The sequence below is a fragment of the Telmatherina bonti genome (assembly GCF_933228915.1).
Source record: "Telmatherina bonti genome assembly, chromosome: 9".
NCBI classification, from domain to species: domain Eukaryota; kingdom Metazoa; phylum Chordata; class Actinopteri; order Atheriniformes; family Telmatherinidae; genus Telmatherina; species Telmatherina bonti.
Window position 1 is genome coordinate 32,617,325 of NC_136627.1, and position 17,057 is coordinate 32,634,381.

The window sequence follows — 17,057 nt, forward strand, 5'->3', positions numbered from 1 at the left end:
TAAGGAGGTTATAAAATGGTGAGCAATTTGATCTAATTGTGTTCATTGTGTTCAGTATCTTTTTAATTTATGCCAACACATACAGTTGTGCTCATATGTATTCATCCCCTTTCATTAAAGAAAAGGCTGAATTTACAACAGTCACTCAAATAACTGGAGACTTTGAAAAAGGAACAATTAATAAAAATTTGCTACAATATAATTTAGTAATATAAGACACTGTTTTATTTTTTATTTATTTAATTGAGTTGAAGAAAGAAAACAAACAAATTGGTCCTGGACAAATTAGAGCACTGTTCTGTTGAACAGTGGGACAAAATACCTGTCAGCAGGTGCAGAAGTCTGACCGAGAGGAACAGAAAACACCTGACTGTAGCGGAAACATTAAAGGATTGTTCAACAAAATACTAGTTTATGAGTGATGTAATATGTAATAAATTATCTTATTTGTTTGCTTTTTTTAAAAAAATATTTCGATTGAACCAGAATTAAAATTAATGTCATGACTTTCATGACATTTTTATTTATTATTATTTTAGTCAATTTCAGCTTACTTTACAGGCTGCTGGGGTTTTTTTGTTTTTGTTTTTGTTTTGTTTTTTTTTTGTTTTTTTTTTTATGTTTCTTTGGTTTTTTTTTTGGTTTTTTTTCCTTCTTTAATGAAAGGGTATGAATAAATATGAGCACAACTGTAGCAACTGTAAACATAGGTTTCACCGGACCGCTTTAAGGAACGGACCGGAAGCTGTCCTGCCGCATTATTGTTCCCACATCTCTCACTTTCAGTCCGGGTTTCTTGTCCAGAATTTATTATTATTATTCTATTCTTCAGCTTTTTTCTAACAATTTCTGGAATTTTTTCGGTAAAAGTTATTTAAAATTAAGTTTAAAACGTGTTTGTTTTCTCTTAGATCCATAAATAGTTAATGTCAGGATTTAAAGATGTATATAATCTCGTCAGCTGCTCCATGTTTGTGAAGTCGTGCACACATGAACTGTGTTTTTAGCATGAAACTCACCTGAATCCAGTTTCCAAGTGGTGAGGGTGTGTAACTGTAGGTAAACCAGGTATGGACCCAGACAGAAGGAGAGACAGTCGGAGTTGGGACTGGGACAGCCTGCAGAGCCGAGCCATGCTGGACGAGATCTTCTTCCGTAAGCACGATTACATCCAGGCTGGTGGCTCTGAACATAAAGAGTTCTGGGCTTTCTTTGATCGATTCCAGAGGTTTAAAACAAAGAGGGACATGTCTGCCTCTGGACTTGGACATAAAGAGGAGGGGAGAGACAAGAGGACTGGTCCTGGTAAGGTGGATCTTGGGCTCCCCAAAGAATATGATGCTCGCTATAGAATTAACATATCTGTGTGCACCAGGGACATTGAGGAGCACTTAGGAAAGTCAGATCACCAAAGCAGACAGAGATCTTCAGGGCCAGGCACTCAGGAGATCTCTGATTGCCGCCTGGTCCTCCTGCACTTCCTGGACTTCAGTCAGAAACAGAGCTTTGGTAAACTGGCCAAGCTTCGCCGGGAGCAGAAGAACCTGCCCATCTTCCAGTACCGGGATCGGATTGTGGAGCTAGTCCGCCTTAACCCAGTGGTTGTAGTGGCAGGGGACACGGGCTGTGGTAAATCCACACAAGTGCCTCAGTATCTTCTTTCAGCTGGATTCAGTCACATTGCCTGCACTCAGCCTCGCCGTATTGCCTGCATATCTCTTGCAAAGAGAGTCAGCTTTGAGAGTCTCAATCAGTATGGCTCAAAGGTTTGTTGTTGTTGTTTTTTTCTTGTTTAAGTACTGGCAATATACCTGTACTGCAGAACCCAAAGTGCACAATGAGGTCATAGGTATTGAGAAAAATTTAATGAAAAAAAATCTTTTTCAAATTTTCAGGTGGGGTACCAGATTCGCTTTGAGAGCAGTCGCACCGCAGTCACAAAACTGCTTTTCTTGACAGAGGGGCTGCTGCTCCGACAGATCCAGCAAGAGAAGTCGCTGGATCAGTACCAGGTGGTGATTGTGGATGAAGTCCACGAGAGACATCTCCACTGTGACTTCCTTCTTGGGGTCCTCCGCTCTCTACTGGCTGACCGCCCAGATCTTCGCCTCATTCTCATGTCAGCCACCATCAACATCAAACTCTTTTCCAACTACTTTAATAGTGCTCCTGTGTTACAAGTGCCAGGCAGGCTGTTTCCCATCCAGGTACGCAAAGAACAACAGTTATCACAGTTTTCAACATTTGTAGAATTTTTTTCTATGTTTTTTCTTGTTTCTTTAACCAGGTGATTTACCAGCCCATTCCTCCTGAGGAGCAGGCGTCTCGTTCAGAGAAGCTGGATCCCAGACCGTACTTGCGTATCTTGCAGGGCATCGATCAGCGTTACCCTCCAGAGGAGCGTGGGGACCTGCTCCTCTTCCTCAGTGGTGTGGCAGAGATCACCACCATCCAGGAGGCCTGTCAGATTTATGCCACACACACACGTCGCTGGATAGTCTTACCTCTTCACAGCACGCTGTCACTTGCCCAGCAGGATAAGGCACGGTTGACTTTGATTGGTTTAGAAAATACATAAAACGCTTGAATTTATTGACTTAATAATTCTAATAAGGTACCATGTTGTTTCTCAGGTGTTTGACGTTGCTCCTCCTGGAGTGAGAAAGTGCATAATCTCCACCAATATTGCTGAAACCTCAGTAACAATAGATGGGGTGCGCTTTGTTGTTGACTCAGGTATGAAACTAGCAGTATACCTGTAGCTTGACATTACAACATAATGCAACTTCATCCTCTGTGCATGTAAGATCTCAAAACTTAAATTTGTATCAAGTAAATATCTCAAATTTACCATGATGCTGATTTTTAGGGTAAAGATGCTGGTTTTCAATAAATATTAAACAGATATGTTTAAAAAAGTGCAAAAATTCTTATACTTTTCTCTCTTTTAAATGTTTTTTTATAGGAAAGGTAAAAGAAATGAGTTTTGATCCAAAGGCTAAGATGCAGCGTTTACAAGAGTTCTGGATCAGCCGCGCCAGCTCTGAGCAGAGAAAAGGTCGAGCTGGTCGCACAGGTCCAGGTGTGTGCTACCGTCTTTATGCCGAGTCAGACTACGATGCCTTCGCACCGTATCCTGTGCCTGAAATCCACAGAGTGGCTCTGGACTCCCTCATTCTCCAGGTGGTGATTCTCAAAAGATCCCAGAACAATTTTGCCTTTAAACTCTGTAATAAATCTTCAGCCTCTTTGACGATACTTTGTTCCACAGATGAAGAGCATGGGTCTTGGAGATCCACTTTCTTTTGTCTTCATTGATCCACCTCCAACTGCCAGCATCCAGACTGCAGTTACTTATCTGAAGGAGCAGGGGGCGCTAGACAGCTGCGGTGAACTGACCTCTATTGGTAGTTTACTGGCACAGCTTCCTGTTGATGTGGTCATCGGTAAGATTATCTTTACCAGACTTGTTGGGCAGTTATCTTCCTGTACCCCATCTGTCTTTGTTGTTTTTTACCTCTTTTTTTTACCCTTTTTAATTCAGTTTTCATCTTTTATTTATTTATTTTCTTTACTCTTTAGTCGGTAATTTTAAAGTTCAGTAGTGTCTCATATAATAATCTTATTAAGTGCAAAACAAATAAATCACTCCTCATTTTTGTCCTGATTTTGTGTCCATACACTGATCCATCCTATAAACATTTTGTATCCTTGAATTATTCATCATTGAACATCGATGTTTGGAGTGAAACTAGTTAAAAGAAACATTATAAAACCTTTAAAAATTGCTGTAGAATTATTGATGAAGTCCACTGTAAAAGATCAGGTCTTGCTGCTTGGAAACAAAATGTTTGCGCTCTTTCAGGAAAGATGCTGGTTCTCGGGTCTGTGTTTAACTTGGTGGAGCCTGTGCTGACCATCGCTGCGGCGCTCAGTGTCCAGTCACCCTTCCTCCGCAGTTCACAAAATAATCCAGACTGCTCCACTGCCCGCCAGCCCCTGCACAGCAACCAGGGAGACCCTTTTACCCTGCTCAATACCTTCAATGCCTGGGTGGAGGTCAGTAAGGGAAAACATCATGTTCCAGTGGTTGTAAATAGATGTGATGTTGTAAAAACTCAACTAAAAACTAATTTGTTGAAATACTTGTGCTCAACAGGTTAAGGGAGAGAGAGGTGGTGGCTCAAGGAAGTGGTGCAGGAGGAGGGGTCTCGAGGAGCAGCGATTATATGAGATGGTCAACCTGCGCAGACAATTCAAGGCAGGCTCCTCCTCACTGAGTAGATTATGCATTTAACAGATCTTTCTTCTTCAGTGATATGGAGGGAAATTTGTGTCTTTATTATTCAATCAAAAAAGTTAGATTTGAAACCAAAAATTATTTTTGAGGGCAAAAAAAGAAAAAGTTAGAATCATTAATATAATATCATTGTATTGTGTTTGTGTGTGTGTCTGCATCCAAATAGTAGTGTGTGGGATAATAGGAGTTCAGTCTACACCAATGCACAATGGTTGTAATTTCTGACTTACAAACATTATTTTTGATTGAAGAAAACTCTAGTTTTGATTGAAAACATTAGTTTTGATTGAAGTTGGAGAAGTATGCTTTCTCAAATATATATATATATATTTTTAATTGGAACTTAATTAGTTTCTATCCCTACAGAATCTATCCATCTAGTTTCTATCCCTCTCACTTTTTTTTTTTTTTTGCTCTCAAAAATTTTTGGTTTTAAATCTAACTTTTTTGATTGGATAATAAAGACACAAATTTCTCTCCATACAATGACATTAATCCCAGTTGTTGGGTTGTAGGACCTGCTGAAGAGCCATGGCCTCCTGGAATCAGAGGACAGCACTCCCTCTACTGGTGACCGTGGGCAGCGCAGGGAGAGGCTAACGGAGAGGAAGAAGCTCCATCAGATGAAGAGAGATCACGAGCAGCAGGAAGGGAGCAAACGTAAAGTCCTGAGGCTGGAGGAAGGTCAGGAAGGGGAGTTCTCCTCAGGATCAGACACAGAGACAACAGGCAAAGGCAAGAAGAAGAGCAAGGAAGGACCGGAGCAGAACGTGGACATACAGGTGGGTCATGGTTGAAGTTAAACAATGACAAGAAACTATGTGGGTCTAAAAGACAGACCATGTTGTTTCCAGGTCAGGTGACGTCATACAGTTTGGTATGTTTGCATCTCTGAGTTCAGTTTGTGTGTGTGTGTGTGTGTGTGTTTGTATGGATGTATGATTGATGATGACTATTACATGTATTACATATGTTATTTATTTTTATTTTGTTCTTTTGTTATTTATCTATTCTTTTTTTTTTCCTGTTTGTAAATTTCTTTCTTTTCTTCTTTTTTTTTGTAGACACTGTTGCTCTTTTTTTGTGTTGTTACTTTTATTTTGAGGACCCCCTTGAAAACAAGATGGTGCATCTCTAGGGGTTATTCCTCTATTAATAAATAAATGTTAAATAATAATAATAATAGTTTGGATTAATCTGTGTGCCGCTGTTTGTTCTGAACAAGGAAGTAAAGTTCAAGTTGCGTCACAACGTGTCGGAGCTGCAGGAGGCAGTCGGCGTCAGCCAGGACTTGTCTTCCCGCCAGCAGGCTTTGCTGAAGCTGCTGCTGTGCAGAGGCCTCTACCCTCAGCTGGCTCTGCCCGACGAGCACAACTCCACCCGCAAAGACTCCGATCAGGTCAGACAGCCCACTGCAGCGACCAGGAAAAACTTCACATCAGGAAATCTACTCTTTATATGTAATATCATTGAAAACGTGGTTTTATTTATACACTTTGAAGGTGTTTCACACAAGAAACAAGCAGGGAGTGGTGGTCCACCCGACCAGTGTGTTTGCAAGTGATCCTGAGGTGTTGCACGTGCCTGAAGATGACAACAGTGAAACGGGTAAACCTGCTTTAGGAATACATGAAAAACCAAAATTCTCCTTTTTTTTTTTTAAATCTTTTTTTTTCTTGTTTCTTCTCTTTCTTCTGACTTTTTTACATTTCCCTCCCATGCATCGCTTGCAGGACCTGATCGGAAGGACAGCAGCAGGCACCAGCTGCTTGCCTTCGTCACTCTGTTGGAGACTAACAGGCCGTATTTGTCCAACTGTGTGCGGGTTCCAGCCCTGCAGGTCGGTGACAGATGTGGGACATCCGTATTCCCGCTACAGATTGCTGCATCCTGTGTTGTCCACATGGCCTAATTTTAATGTCATTACTGGTTTAATGAAGGACCAATATTTATTGCTACACACTGCTTTGGTTGTGGTTGGAAAACCTCAACAACAATATGAGATTAACGGTTTAATCGGGAAAGGAAGAGTTGGGTGAAGAGAAGGAATAATGGGAGTGAGGATGGTGTGGAGGTCTGATTAGGCCAGTTTGGGACATCTTAACATTGTGTGAAGAGGGGGGAGTCAGTGTGGGGGTACAGTCACGTTATACTTTGGCAATTATGAACCACTTATGGAGACTGGATGAATGGGAGACAAAGGAAAGATGGAGTAGTGATGGATCACCAGGTTTAAATTGACTTAATTAGTTTCTTAAAGGCATAATGCGCCACAAACCAACCAAATGATGCTACTCTTTCACTGCGGGAGACAAACGGTTCCCAGGAGATGCAGAAATCCTCATTTTCTGATCATTAATTTGTCTCCAGGCTCTCCTGCTGGTTGCAAACTCTGTGGACACCAACGCTGACTGCACACGTCTGGTGATGGACGGCTGGCTGGAGCTGGTGCTGAAGGAACCAGAGGAGGCCCTGAGGGTCCTGTCCACGGCTCTCACCCTCAGGGCGGAGTGGGAGAGGCTGCTGCAGGCCAAGCTGGGGGAGAACTCAACAGTCCAGGGGGTGTCCCGCAGAGACATGGAGAAGCTAAGTGAGGGTCTGGTCCGCTTCCTGCTCTACACTGAGGTACTGATGGCACAACATGACAATTATTGTGTAACATTCTGCTCCAGATGAACCTTTGATTTTTATTTTTTATTACAGATGAGATTAAAATTATTCACAAGTTTGAAAAGTGCCCCAACAGAGCAACTATTGGAGGCATTGTAACAATAAATAGCACATTAAGCAACATTATTGATAAAAAAGAAAATAAATAAATAAAAGTTAAATACATCATTTACCTTTTTAAAAACTGTTCTGGTTCTTTTTTTCATTGCATAAAAAATTGAGATAAAACAAAGCTAAACAACTTTACTGCGAATGTTTAAGTGGTGTGTCTGTTTTGTTGAAGTGTCATTAAATAAGAAACAACAGGTATAATTTAGTTTTTAGTCCTGAAATTCTTTCATAATATCTTTTCAAACTGCAGAGGTTTGTTTTGTCTCTTTACATTTCTGATGACAGAGAGCCTAATTTGCATATTTAAACTTTTAGATCCAGAAAATGGGGAAATAAATGTTTTTAAAGAAGTTGCGCTGAATGTGGGCAGATTTTCTCAGAGAGTGTGTGTCATATAATCTAAAAGTGCTTCAAGTGGTCAATATGACCAGAAAAATGCCTTATAACTACAGTTCTTATATCATTTGTCATTAAAACCTCATTCTGATACATAAAAGTTTTTTATCTGTTCGATGTTTGCAAGTGTTTTTCTCCTCTGGTTTCTGGCACCTGCCTTGTGCTCTGGAAAACCTTTATAACCGTAGTGTATCAACAAAATGAGAATATAAATAAAAATATCTTATTTATGCATTTTTAAGTGAAGAATAATTCAGTTTGGCTTCTAACAGGACAACATGACTTGTCTTGTAGCTAGAGGGAAGTTTAATGCTCTTTACTTCTTCCCTTCCAGGTCAGTTACAGTTTACGGCGACTCGCAGCTTTCCAGACCCAGAACCTGTACATCGGACCACAGTGTGAAACCGACTTTTCTGACAATAAAGTTCCAGATCTGAATCCCCTGTTCCCTGGAGCAGAAGCCAAGCCAGACCCCATCAAAGGAGGCCTACGTGTGACCAGCTTCTTCACCTACAACTGTCTGGCTGTGAGTTTATCTGAAACTGGAAGTCCAGAAAAGTCTCTGCTTAAAGCTTTGTATTCTTGTTTCCTATAAGTCTGACAAAACCAGGAATAAATTTGCATCCTGAGGTGTTCACATCGCGTGTTTAACCACACAGCCAGGTGTGATTAAAATAAAAAAGTCTGTAACGCTGTCCTAAAATCACGAGGAAACGAGCAGAACTATTTGCTCTGAAATGCTGGAGATAAATCAGCATTAAAAAACAAAAAAAGGACACAATAATCAGGTCAGCAGAGCAGAGTTCTGTTAAACAAACCAAACTTGTGACCAGACAGCGTAGACATGAAATGTTTCGGTCATTCTCCAGCAGATGATGCAGCCTAGCTGTCAGTGTTAGCATGCTATCAGGAGAAGAGTTTAGCTGTTTACCTGTAGCTTTGCATAAAATCAATCCTCCCAGGACTTATCTAACCTCACTTCTCGGTGTCGATCCGATGATTTCTAACTTCTGCTGGTTCTTCATAAAGCAGATCCACCAGTGTGTGAGATCCATGAACTCAGACCTTCAGTTCATCGTTCATAAATCTGAATCCATGAGCCGCTATATCTTTACTCCAACATCTACAGGGCCATGGTAATCCTCACCTAAACTAATCCAGCACCTCCTCGTTTTATTATTCCTGTCCATTTTAAGTTGGGAACTTGAGTTAGCTAGCTAGCGAGATGGCCTGGTTTAGTTCAAGGAAGCCCGTCTATTACATTACAGTGTTAGGAGATCTTTAAACTCCTCGTTCTCGGGTCAAACTCAGCTAAAAGTTGTACAGTGGAACTCTAATAGTCTCAAGCTGATCTTCACACCTGATAATTATATCTGTTCAGGATTCAAAGGATCTCTACAGTGAATGTTTACGGACTTTCTGGAGCTGTCCCAACTGTGACCTCTACATGCCGTTGACCCCGTTGGAGCGCATGCATCATGAAGCATCCTGCAGGCCTGCAGGAGAAAAGCAGCAGCCAGAGGACGGTCAGGAAATACTGAGAACTTTCACATGTGCACCTCACAACTTTAGGAGCTCAACACTAATCTGGAGTTTTTTCTTTAAATTTCAGAGTCGGAAGGCCGAAAGGCCGGTTCCTCCTCTTCTAGTCTCACCAGAGTTTATCACTGCGACGTCTGTAATAAAGACCTGAGCCTCACCTCCACTGAAATCCTCAAACATAAAAGGCAACACATGTATTCTTCCACATAACCGAGCGCGGCAGCCAGAGGACAGAAAGGCCGTGCTTGTGGAATAAATATTCTTATAAATGCAACATTTCTGTCGCCCTTCGTCTTTGCTTTTTTTTTTTAAGTCATCTTAGTGTTTTTTTTTTAACTAAATAAAAGTATATTCTTTTGTAGGCGAGAAATAACTTAAATCTTGGTTCATCAGACTGGATTCTTGTGTTTCGTCCCATATTTATAAAACACAGTTTGGGAAAAGACACGGTGAGTTAATGACAAGGAAAACACTGATTTAAAATATAGAGTGAGGGTTTAATAATGATACAAACCCACGATATGTAACACCTCAAAGCAGCACATTGGCACAAAGTCAGAAGTAAGACAGCACAGAAGTTAAAAACCTGTCTCAAAAAATAAAGAATCAGAATAAATATCTCAATAAATAAATAAACAGGTAATATCTCATTAATTACTTTGAAACTAATAAATACGTACATGTGAAAATATGCACATTGGCAGAAAATCAATAACCCAAAAGTAAATAGTACTTAATACAGAGTTACTTAGAAATCATAAGTTATTGATTACTCAAATCAAAAGGCACATTTATTAAGATGTAAGAATGGGGCCTGCAGTTGTGATGGCATGACTGTCAGTACTGTACTCTAACACCATTTCTGAACCAGAAGTAGCAAACTGTGTGCGATGGCTTTACTAGTTCTGTATATCTGCACCATTAAGTGAACACTTTCGTGTGTGCGCAAGTCTATGCATTGCAGGTTTGTGGGGATTGTGTGTGTAGTACAAACAAGATAAGGGAATGGCAGTCTGGTGACTGAGTCTGTGATTCCCTCCCCCTCCCTCCCTCCCTCCCTCCCCCTTGAAGTGGACAAACGTTATTGGCAGGCTGTCCTACGGAAGCAGTGAAAACGTGGTTGTGTTCATCGCGTGTCCTGACTGAACTCTACCACCTGTTCGCTCCGTTTAAAGTCACTTCGGATAGAAATTCTTGGCTAAACCTAAATGTGATGAAGCTTCTGAAAGGTTCATTCTGCCTTAATTTTACAACAATATTATCCAACTGAATCACGTCACGTTTGACATGAGAATACACTCTTGGAGCCTCATATTTTCATTCATTTATTCATTTTCTGAACCGCTTAGTCCAGTTAGGGGCGCAAGGAAGCTAGAGTGTATCCCAGCAGTCACTGGGCGAGAGGAATGGGTACATACTGGACAGGTCACCAGTCTTCATACTTTAAAGATGTCAATCTATCATGCTTCATGGGTCATTTGACTTTCCATCATTTATAAACCTCTCCACTTCCACCCTACCATTTATAATCCTTGTGTGGCTTTATTTCTTATATTTCTTTATTAAATCTCCATTTAAGTTTGTCACAAATTCATTAAAGTTCCCATATTAGACTAAATTATTAACCTAACGTCATGCAGGTGCATTGAGTTTTTGGCATGAGGCAACATGTACAAAAACAAAACTGCTTATTTATTCTGAGATTGACATTAAAATGGTGATTTTTAAAAGATTTTTTAGATATTTGTCAGAGGGAGCGACTAAAATAGCAAATATGGAAAATAAGACAAGCAGAGGGTGCACCAGCAGATGGATCTTGGGGTGAATGTGTGTTCAATCCCAGCTGTAAACCTGTTTAAAAATACCTGTTTATGTACTGTTTAGCATCGTCTGCACCGTAGGTGGAGTAAAACTTGAAGGATCGGTTCTGATCCTGCTGAAACACCTCAGCTTTCCCAGAAGCAGTCAGACATTTTGGATCACATAGCATTCAGGCAGCATTTCCAATAGCAGCTTCTTGATTTTATAGTTAAAGCAACCAGTGTGGTCCAACATCGACCCACCTTCACCTTTTTTTTTTTTTTCCTCATTTTTTCAAGTATATTTGCCTGTTTTCTCTTCACAATGTCTGCAGTCTGCAGCACACACCATTTCAGCGTCGACTATCACTGAGCTGCTGCTCCAACACACTTTTGTGTTCCTTCTCTACCTTTTATGCTTGATATCAAACGCAGTAACACGCAACCCCCTTTCCAGGTCCAACGCACTTCCCAATCCAGCTAAATTATTCCCAACGAGAACAACTGGTACAAAAATACTCTTCGTTGCACTGGTTTTTTTGGCAACATCTGCAGATTAGTTAACACAGAGTCATTTTTTGTGTATCTTTGGGGGGGGATAGTCATTGTGTAGATTAGGTTGAATAGACTCGCTCAGAGGCCTCAGTTTTAAGCACCTTGTCTGATTCATCAAGTACAGTGGTGGCATGTGATGTTTTTTTATGATTAGTATTAAGAATACATGAAAAAATGGAGGAAAGATGTGCAAAGTGAAAGTGTTTACTAACGGACACACATTCTCTCTTTTTTTTTTTTTTTCCAGGAAACATAATTAAGTTTGGTTACGAGGGGCCATAATGAGTCACAATGTGACTTTTAAGTCTTTGTGGTTGTCATTGCAACTTCCCTTAATGATAATTGTCTCTGCATTTGATAACCTCTCTCTCACTGTGGTACTTTTGGTCTCAGATGCTTTTCTTAAAGATTGCACACGCTTGTGCTCGCTCACGCCAAGCCAACCTTTCCTCCCCTCTGTTTCCTTCCAAAGCCAGCCTTCGAGGAACATCTGAGGTAAAATTAGAGGTAAATGGTGACGTCTGTTCATCTGACTGACAAACAGGCCAACATGAAACAAATAATCTCCCCAAGATTTCATGTCTGTGACTACGTGGGTGTGTGTGTGTGCCATTTGGGGATTCTGTCAATGTGTTTTACATTTAATAAAATATACCAATTAAATTATAACAATCATATATATAAACATATTTTTTTTTCCTTTTTTTTTCTTTTCAATTTTCTCTCTAAATAAATAAAAAAAAACAAAAAAAAACAAACGGACATTTGAAACAGTGTACACATCGTTGTTGCCTCTGCCACCATCTTTCTGTGATCGTCTCTGACAGCTAACTCTAGATGAGCCATCCCTCAGTAAATCCAGCAGCTGACCCCCACAGAGCCTGGTCTGAGAGCAGCACACCTGCAGCAGGCGTGGACCAGAGAGGAAGGCCCCAGGTTGAAAAGACAAAGAGCTCGATGCAGTGGAAGGCGTTGGGGCTTTGGAGGGCCACATCAGAGGTCTGGGTCGGCTGAGAGATCTCTTCCACCCACTTATTGCCACCTTCTACTTCACTACAGATGCTTTCGTCTCTCAACGTCCAAACCCACCCCCCACCGGTCCGGGGAACCCCTCTCACCCCCTAGCCTGGCCTCATCGGACCGCTTTGTGCTTTCCCCCACAGCAGCCACACCTCTCCCCACATCGCAGGCAGGCGCGCAAAGGCAGATAGCAGCACATGCAGGGCACGAAGAGTGACAGGGCCAGGAGGGCCAACCAGCGGGCACAGCAAAGGGGGTGCGGGTGGCCCCCCAAAGAGTCATCACACGAACAAGGCTCCCAGAACTCCCCCTCAGAGTCCGACATGCAGTGGTAGAGCAGACTTTCTGCACACCACACACAGGTCCACTGGCGCAGGCAGTGCAGGGCCGGGTCCGGGGCGTCTCTGCAGCGGCCCCGCCCATTCTTCGAAGCGCTGAAAACAGAGCGGCAGTACATACAGCGAGATGAGCATGAAGAAGAAGCCTGAGGGCAGGAACTGTCGTCATCAGGTGAGATTACCCCCGGGTCACCACTGCTGCTGGCCCCTCCTCCTCGCTTACAAGTCCAGGACCGAGGCGTGGCCATTGAGGTGTGGATGCAGCAGGGAGACGGCGAGCCTTTGCCCGTCTCCTGGGGTGAGCCGGCACCTGAGGACACTCCTGACACGGCGTTGGGCATGGACATACAGGTGGGCGATGATGAGGACAGACGCTGGGAGGCTTTACTGTCCAGGCTCACAGTCACCTCGCAGCCCGTCGTCCCCATACCCGCCAGCTCCTTCTCGAAGCGAACCACACACAGCTCTGACTTGTCCTGCAGACTTCCTCCACCGCCAACAACCACGCCGCCTGTCAGCCCCCCAACCATAGTCCTCGTGGCCCCCGCACGTCTGTAATCCTCATAACCTCGAGAGCCCCACAGATCTTTGCAAGGGTCCACACTGTGCAGGTCTCCCTCCTCTAGCAGCGAAATGGTGGGTGACAGGGGGGACAGGGGTGATGAGGCTGGGGGTCCAACAGGAGGAGTAGGTGGAGCAGGAGGAGGGGGCGGCGGCGCCGGGGGATTCAACACAGTCGTCATTTGTGAGAGCTGGTGCTGTCCGGGCCTGGTGTGGATCTGTGAAGAGGGTGTAGGATTACACAGTGAGTCAGGAACAGCGTGTACTGTGGCAGCGGTCACAGATGGCTTTCATTAAACATTCCCTAAGATGTTCGCCCATTACGTTGCTGGAGATGTGCACCGAAGGGTCAAATCAGACTCCTTTTGGGGACATGTCTGCTGGGTCGCTGTGAAAGGACAAAGGAGAAGAGGGTGTTGTGCTACCTGAGCAGGTGTGTGAGTGGTGACAGCATGGCTGGATCCAAAGCTAAACTCCTCCGGCCGCACGAAACATGTAGACGAAGACTCACTTGTCACTATGGTGATGGGTTTGGGAAGCATCTCCTTTCTGCTGTTGGATGAAGACTCGCTTCCTGTATGGGACTGACAGAGGATGAAGGTCACCCCCACAGGTCAAACCCGCCCCCCAGAACTGCAAGAATAAAAGCTCAAACCAATCGGATGCTCACAGCTTGTCCATCATCCTCAGTGTCTGCTTCTTCTGGAGTGGAGGACGACGGCGAGTCAGAGCCTTGGTGACATAAAACGAGATTTAAATCTCCTACAAGCAGTTTTAACCGGCTAATTAAATGAATGTGAGGGTTGGATATGTCTACCTCTGTCAAGCTTGTCTATGACAGTCTGCAGCCCCTTCTCGAAGGAGATGGCATCAGCAGGACTCTGGAACGTAAGGCCAAACTTTCTGTCTTCTACTCGCCAGTGATGGAAGATGGGATTCACCTTGTTGTACACCAAGCCTCTCTGCACTGCACACTCCAACACCGGCTACCCACACAAACAGCAACATCAGAGGTCAAACAACCAAGATGTGACATCTCCTGTAACAATAACCCCACCCACCCCCCCACACAGCACATAACTAACAGTCTTTAGGTGGTGTTGACAAGCAACGTGGCACCAAAGACAGCCAGAACACACGCACACACTCACTGCTCGATCTCGCAGTCTTTCTCCACGTATGATGTACTCTCTCCGCCCCCTGGCGTCGTGACTCCGCCCCTTACATATGACCACATGACTGAGACCTCCACCACCAAGGGGCACCCAACCGCCACTGGAGTCGTCACGTGTCATCACCACGGCACGAACACGCACACTGTCAGCGAAACCAAGAGTCATGCAAGGCCCAGAAGATGTAAATCAAGATTTACCAGCGTCACCTGCTTCAGATGCAATCAAAATATCAGTTTGTTTGTTTTTTTTAATGGAAAAAATAAACGGATTATTTGCGTGAATGAAAGATATCCGCGTGATGAAATCCACACAAAGAAAAGCTGACAGCTTGGTGCAACATGACAGCTCAGAAATCCCACCATACTGGAAGAGTTTAGGCCATTTCTCACGTGACAAACATAAATCTGACGCCATGTAGCTATAAATTATTATTATTATTATTACACCATTTAATCTTTTCAAAAAGATCAACAAATCAACATATGAGAGTTGAGGAATAAACAGATAGAAATAAATCCAGGAGAGAAATGGGAGGAGGAGGAAGAATGAGTGTTTCCCACATAGACGTATCAATGAACGCACCCATTCGCCATCAGAGGCCTTGGCTGGCATTCTTGAAGAAGAAGAAAAAAAAAAAAGAATAAATAAATAAATAAAGTGCACTGGCCATTCGGCTGAATAATTCAGCTCGACATGTGCACGTAGCGCAGCGTTTATTTGCTTCTTTTCTCAATAAAAATGCATTTTAATTGTTGCAGTTCTTGTCCTCCTCCATCCATTCCGCCCCTGCTGCACGCACTCATTAACATAGCAGATATTAGCTGTTATATTTTTTATGAATGGGACGGAGGGAGACTGGATTCGTCTCAGCATCGCTCGAGACGTTTGTCGCCGGAAAAAATGCAAAAAGGACGAAATAAAATGTAATCGCACGTAGAGAAGGAGGAGGGTGAGGAAAAGGGTGAAGGAAGAAAAAAGAAAAATGAAAAAAAAACCGAGTGGGTGAGAAGATGGTGAGGAAACGAAAGATGGGGGGAGGGGCCGATTAGAAAAGGGAAGAAAGAGAGGAGGGGTGAGGATGAGGGAGAGCGAGAGAGGGAGAGAAAAAAATCACATTTCATTCATAAAGTTTGGCTTTAAAAATCATAATGAAACCCCGAGACACGTTGATAAAAATCACAACGCCTCCATCCCTCCCTCGTCTGACTGTAGCCTTGTCTTGAATGACGCGATGTTGGCCTAAAACTCGCCACATTTCGCCTTTTTTTCTCCCTCCTAAACACATTTTACACACTCACTGATTCCGGGATTGTTTTTGCCAAACGCAAACCACGCATCTTGATTTGTTGCACTCTTCTAGATGTTTATTTTATTTTATTTTATTTGAATCATCATTATTTTACATCCCTGTTCATTTTCCCATCTGTGTGCGCGTGCTGTGTGTCCGTCATCTAGAAGCTCAGCTCCACCTGGATGTGGCTTTTACATTTATCCCACATTGGCATGGATATCTCAGAAATGGGGTGTATGCTGTTGATTCAAGACTACGTAATGGTGTTTTTATTCTCAGGCAGCCCGCTAAACTGTGGAACACCGACTGGGATGACAGTCCATGTTACTGGATTTGTGTAACAGTAATGGTGGTGGCAACCTTTCTATCCTCTTTTTGGCAGATTGCTGAATATATATATATGTACAAAAATGAAAATGTAAGGACTTACTCGCCCTCCATGGCTCGATGTTGCCCGCCGCTTGCAGCAGCCCACCCCAGGGTCTCCTCTCTCCCTCTTTTATCCTCCTTTCAGGAAACACTCAGACTCGCTCACATTCTCTCTCCATCTGCTCTCATTTTCCTAATCTTCCTCTCTCTTCCTCCGTCTCTCTCTCTCTCCACCTTGATGTCGTTTCGGTGTATCAGGATAGGCTTGAGGTTGCAGCAGCCATTTTCCGCTGGCAGCATCCTCCCTCTCTCTCTCCTTCCCTCCCACCCCCCCTCCGTCCCTATCACTCCCTCTCTTATTCTCTCACTCTACCTGCCCTGTGCCAGCACATCCGCACTAATCATTGACAGCATCGCGGCTTTAGGTGGGCCATAGGATTTGTCAATGTAACCCTGAGCTGGTGTGGGTGGTGAATGAAAAAGCTGCTAAACCATCAATGACCTCTGCTTGATCCCCTGATAATTATCGGGGGATCCTTTTCATGGAAAGGTAGAAAATATTTTTTGGCTCTGAAGATGCCCCTTATTTTTTACTTTTATATCACATACTCTTATTTTTTTGTGTTTGTTTTTTTCCATCACAAAAATAGTTTTACTTCCAAATTTCATATTAAAGGGTAACATATTTAAATTGACAATAATATAAGGGTGAAAAATAAGAAAACGTCCGTTTCTATCAGTGACGGGGTTGTTTTCAGCACCATGGACAGCAACTGGTGTCAAAACGCCTTCAATGGTGCGCTATCTACTGCGGCTGCGCACTACGCACTCAGGTTAGTTTCAATTTTACATTGATTTGTTTTTAGGTTGTTAAACCCACCTGGTGTTTGCATGCTTCCAGTATTTGAAGATGCACAGCTAAGAAAGAAT

General features: G+C 43.0%; 2 protein-coding genes across 2 annotated transcripts; one reads left to right on the plus strand and one right to left on the minus strand.

Moving 5' to 3' along the window:
- Window positions 1–851: 851 nt before the first annotated feature.
- On the plus strand, window positions 852–9,229 carry dhx34 (DEAH (Asp-Glu-Ala-His) box polypeptide 34; the record flags this gene model as incomplete). Its single annotated transcript, XM_079246057.1, has 16 exons — window positions 852–1,766; window positions 1,896–2,207; window positions 2,288–2,542; window positions 2,634–2,736; window positions 2,966–3,183; window positions 3,272–3,446; window positions 3,866–4,059; window positions 4,160–4,261; window positions 4,816–5,082; window positions 5,526–5,699; window positions 5,803–5,908; window positions 6,034–6,140; window positions 6,671–6,925; window positions 7,812–8,003; window positions 8,859–9,003; window positions 9,090–9,229. Exons 1-16 carry the CDS (start codon window positions 1,071–1,073, stop codon window positions 9,227–9,229), a joined length of 3,441 nt encoding a protein of 1,146 aa, XP_079102183.1. The 5' UTR covers window positions 852–1,070.
- A 3,276-nt stretch (window positions 9,230–12,505) lies between these two features.
- Window positions 12,506–14,632, minus strand: spred3 (sprouty related EVH1 domain containing 3; the record flags this gene model as incomplete). The annotated part of the gene is made up of 5 exons (XM_079246058.1): window positions 12,506–13,510; window positions 13,718–13,876; window positions 13,963–14,024; window positions 14,110–14,278; window positions 14,444–14,632. 5 exons carry the CDS (start codon window positions 14,630–14,632, stop codon window positions 12,506–12,508), a joined length of 1,584 nt encoding a protein of 527 aa, XP_079102184.1.
- Between the last annotated feature and the right edge of the window lie 2,425 nt (window positions 14,633–17,057).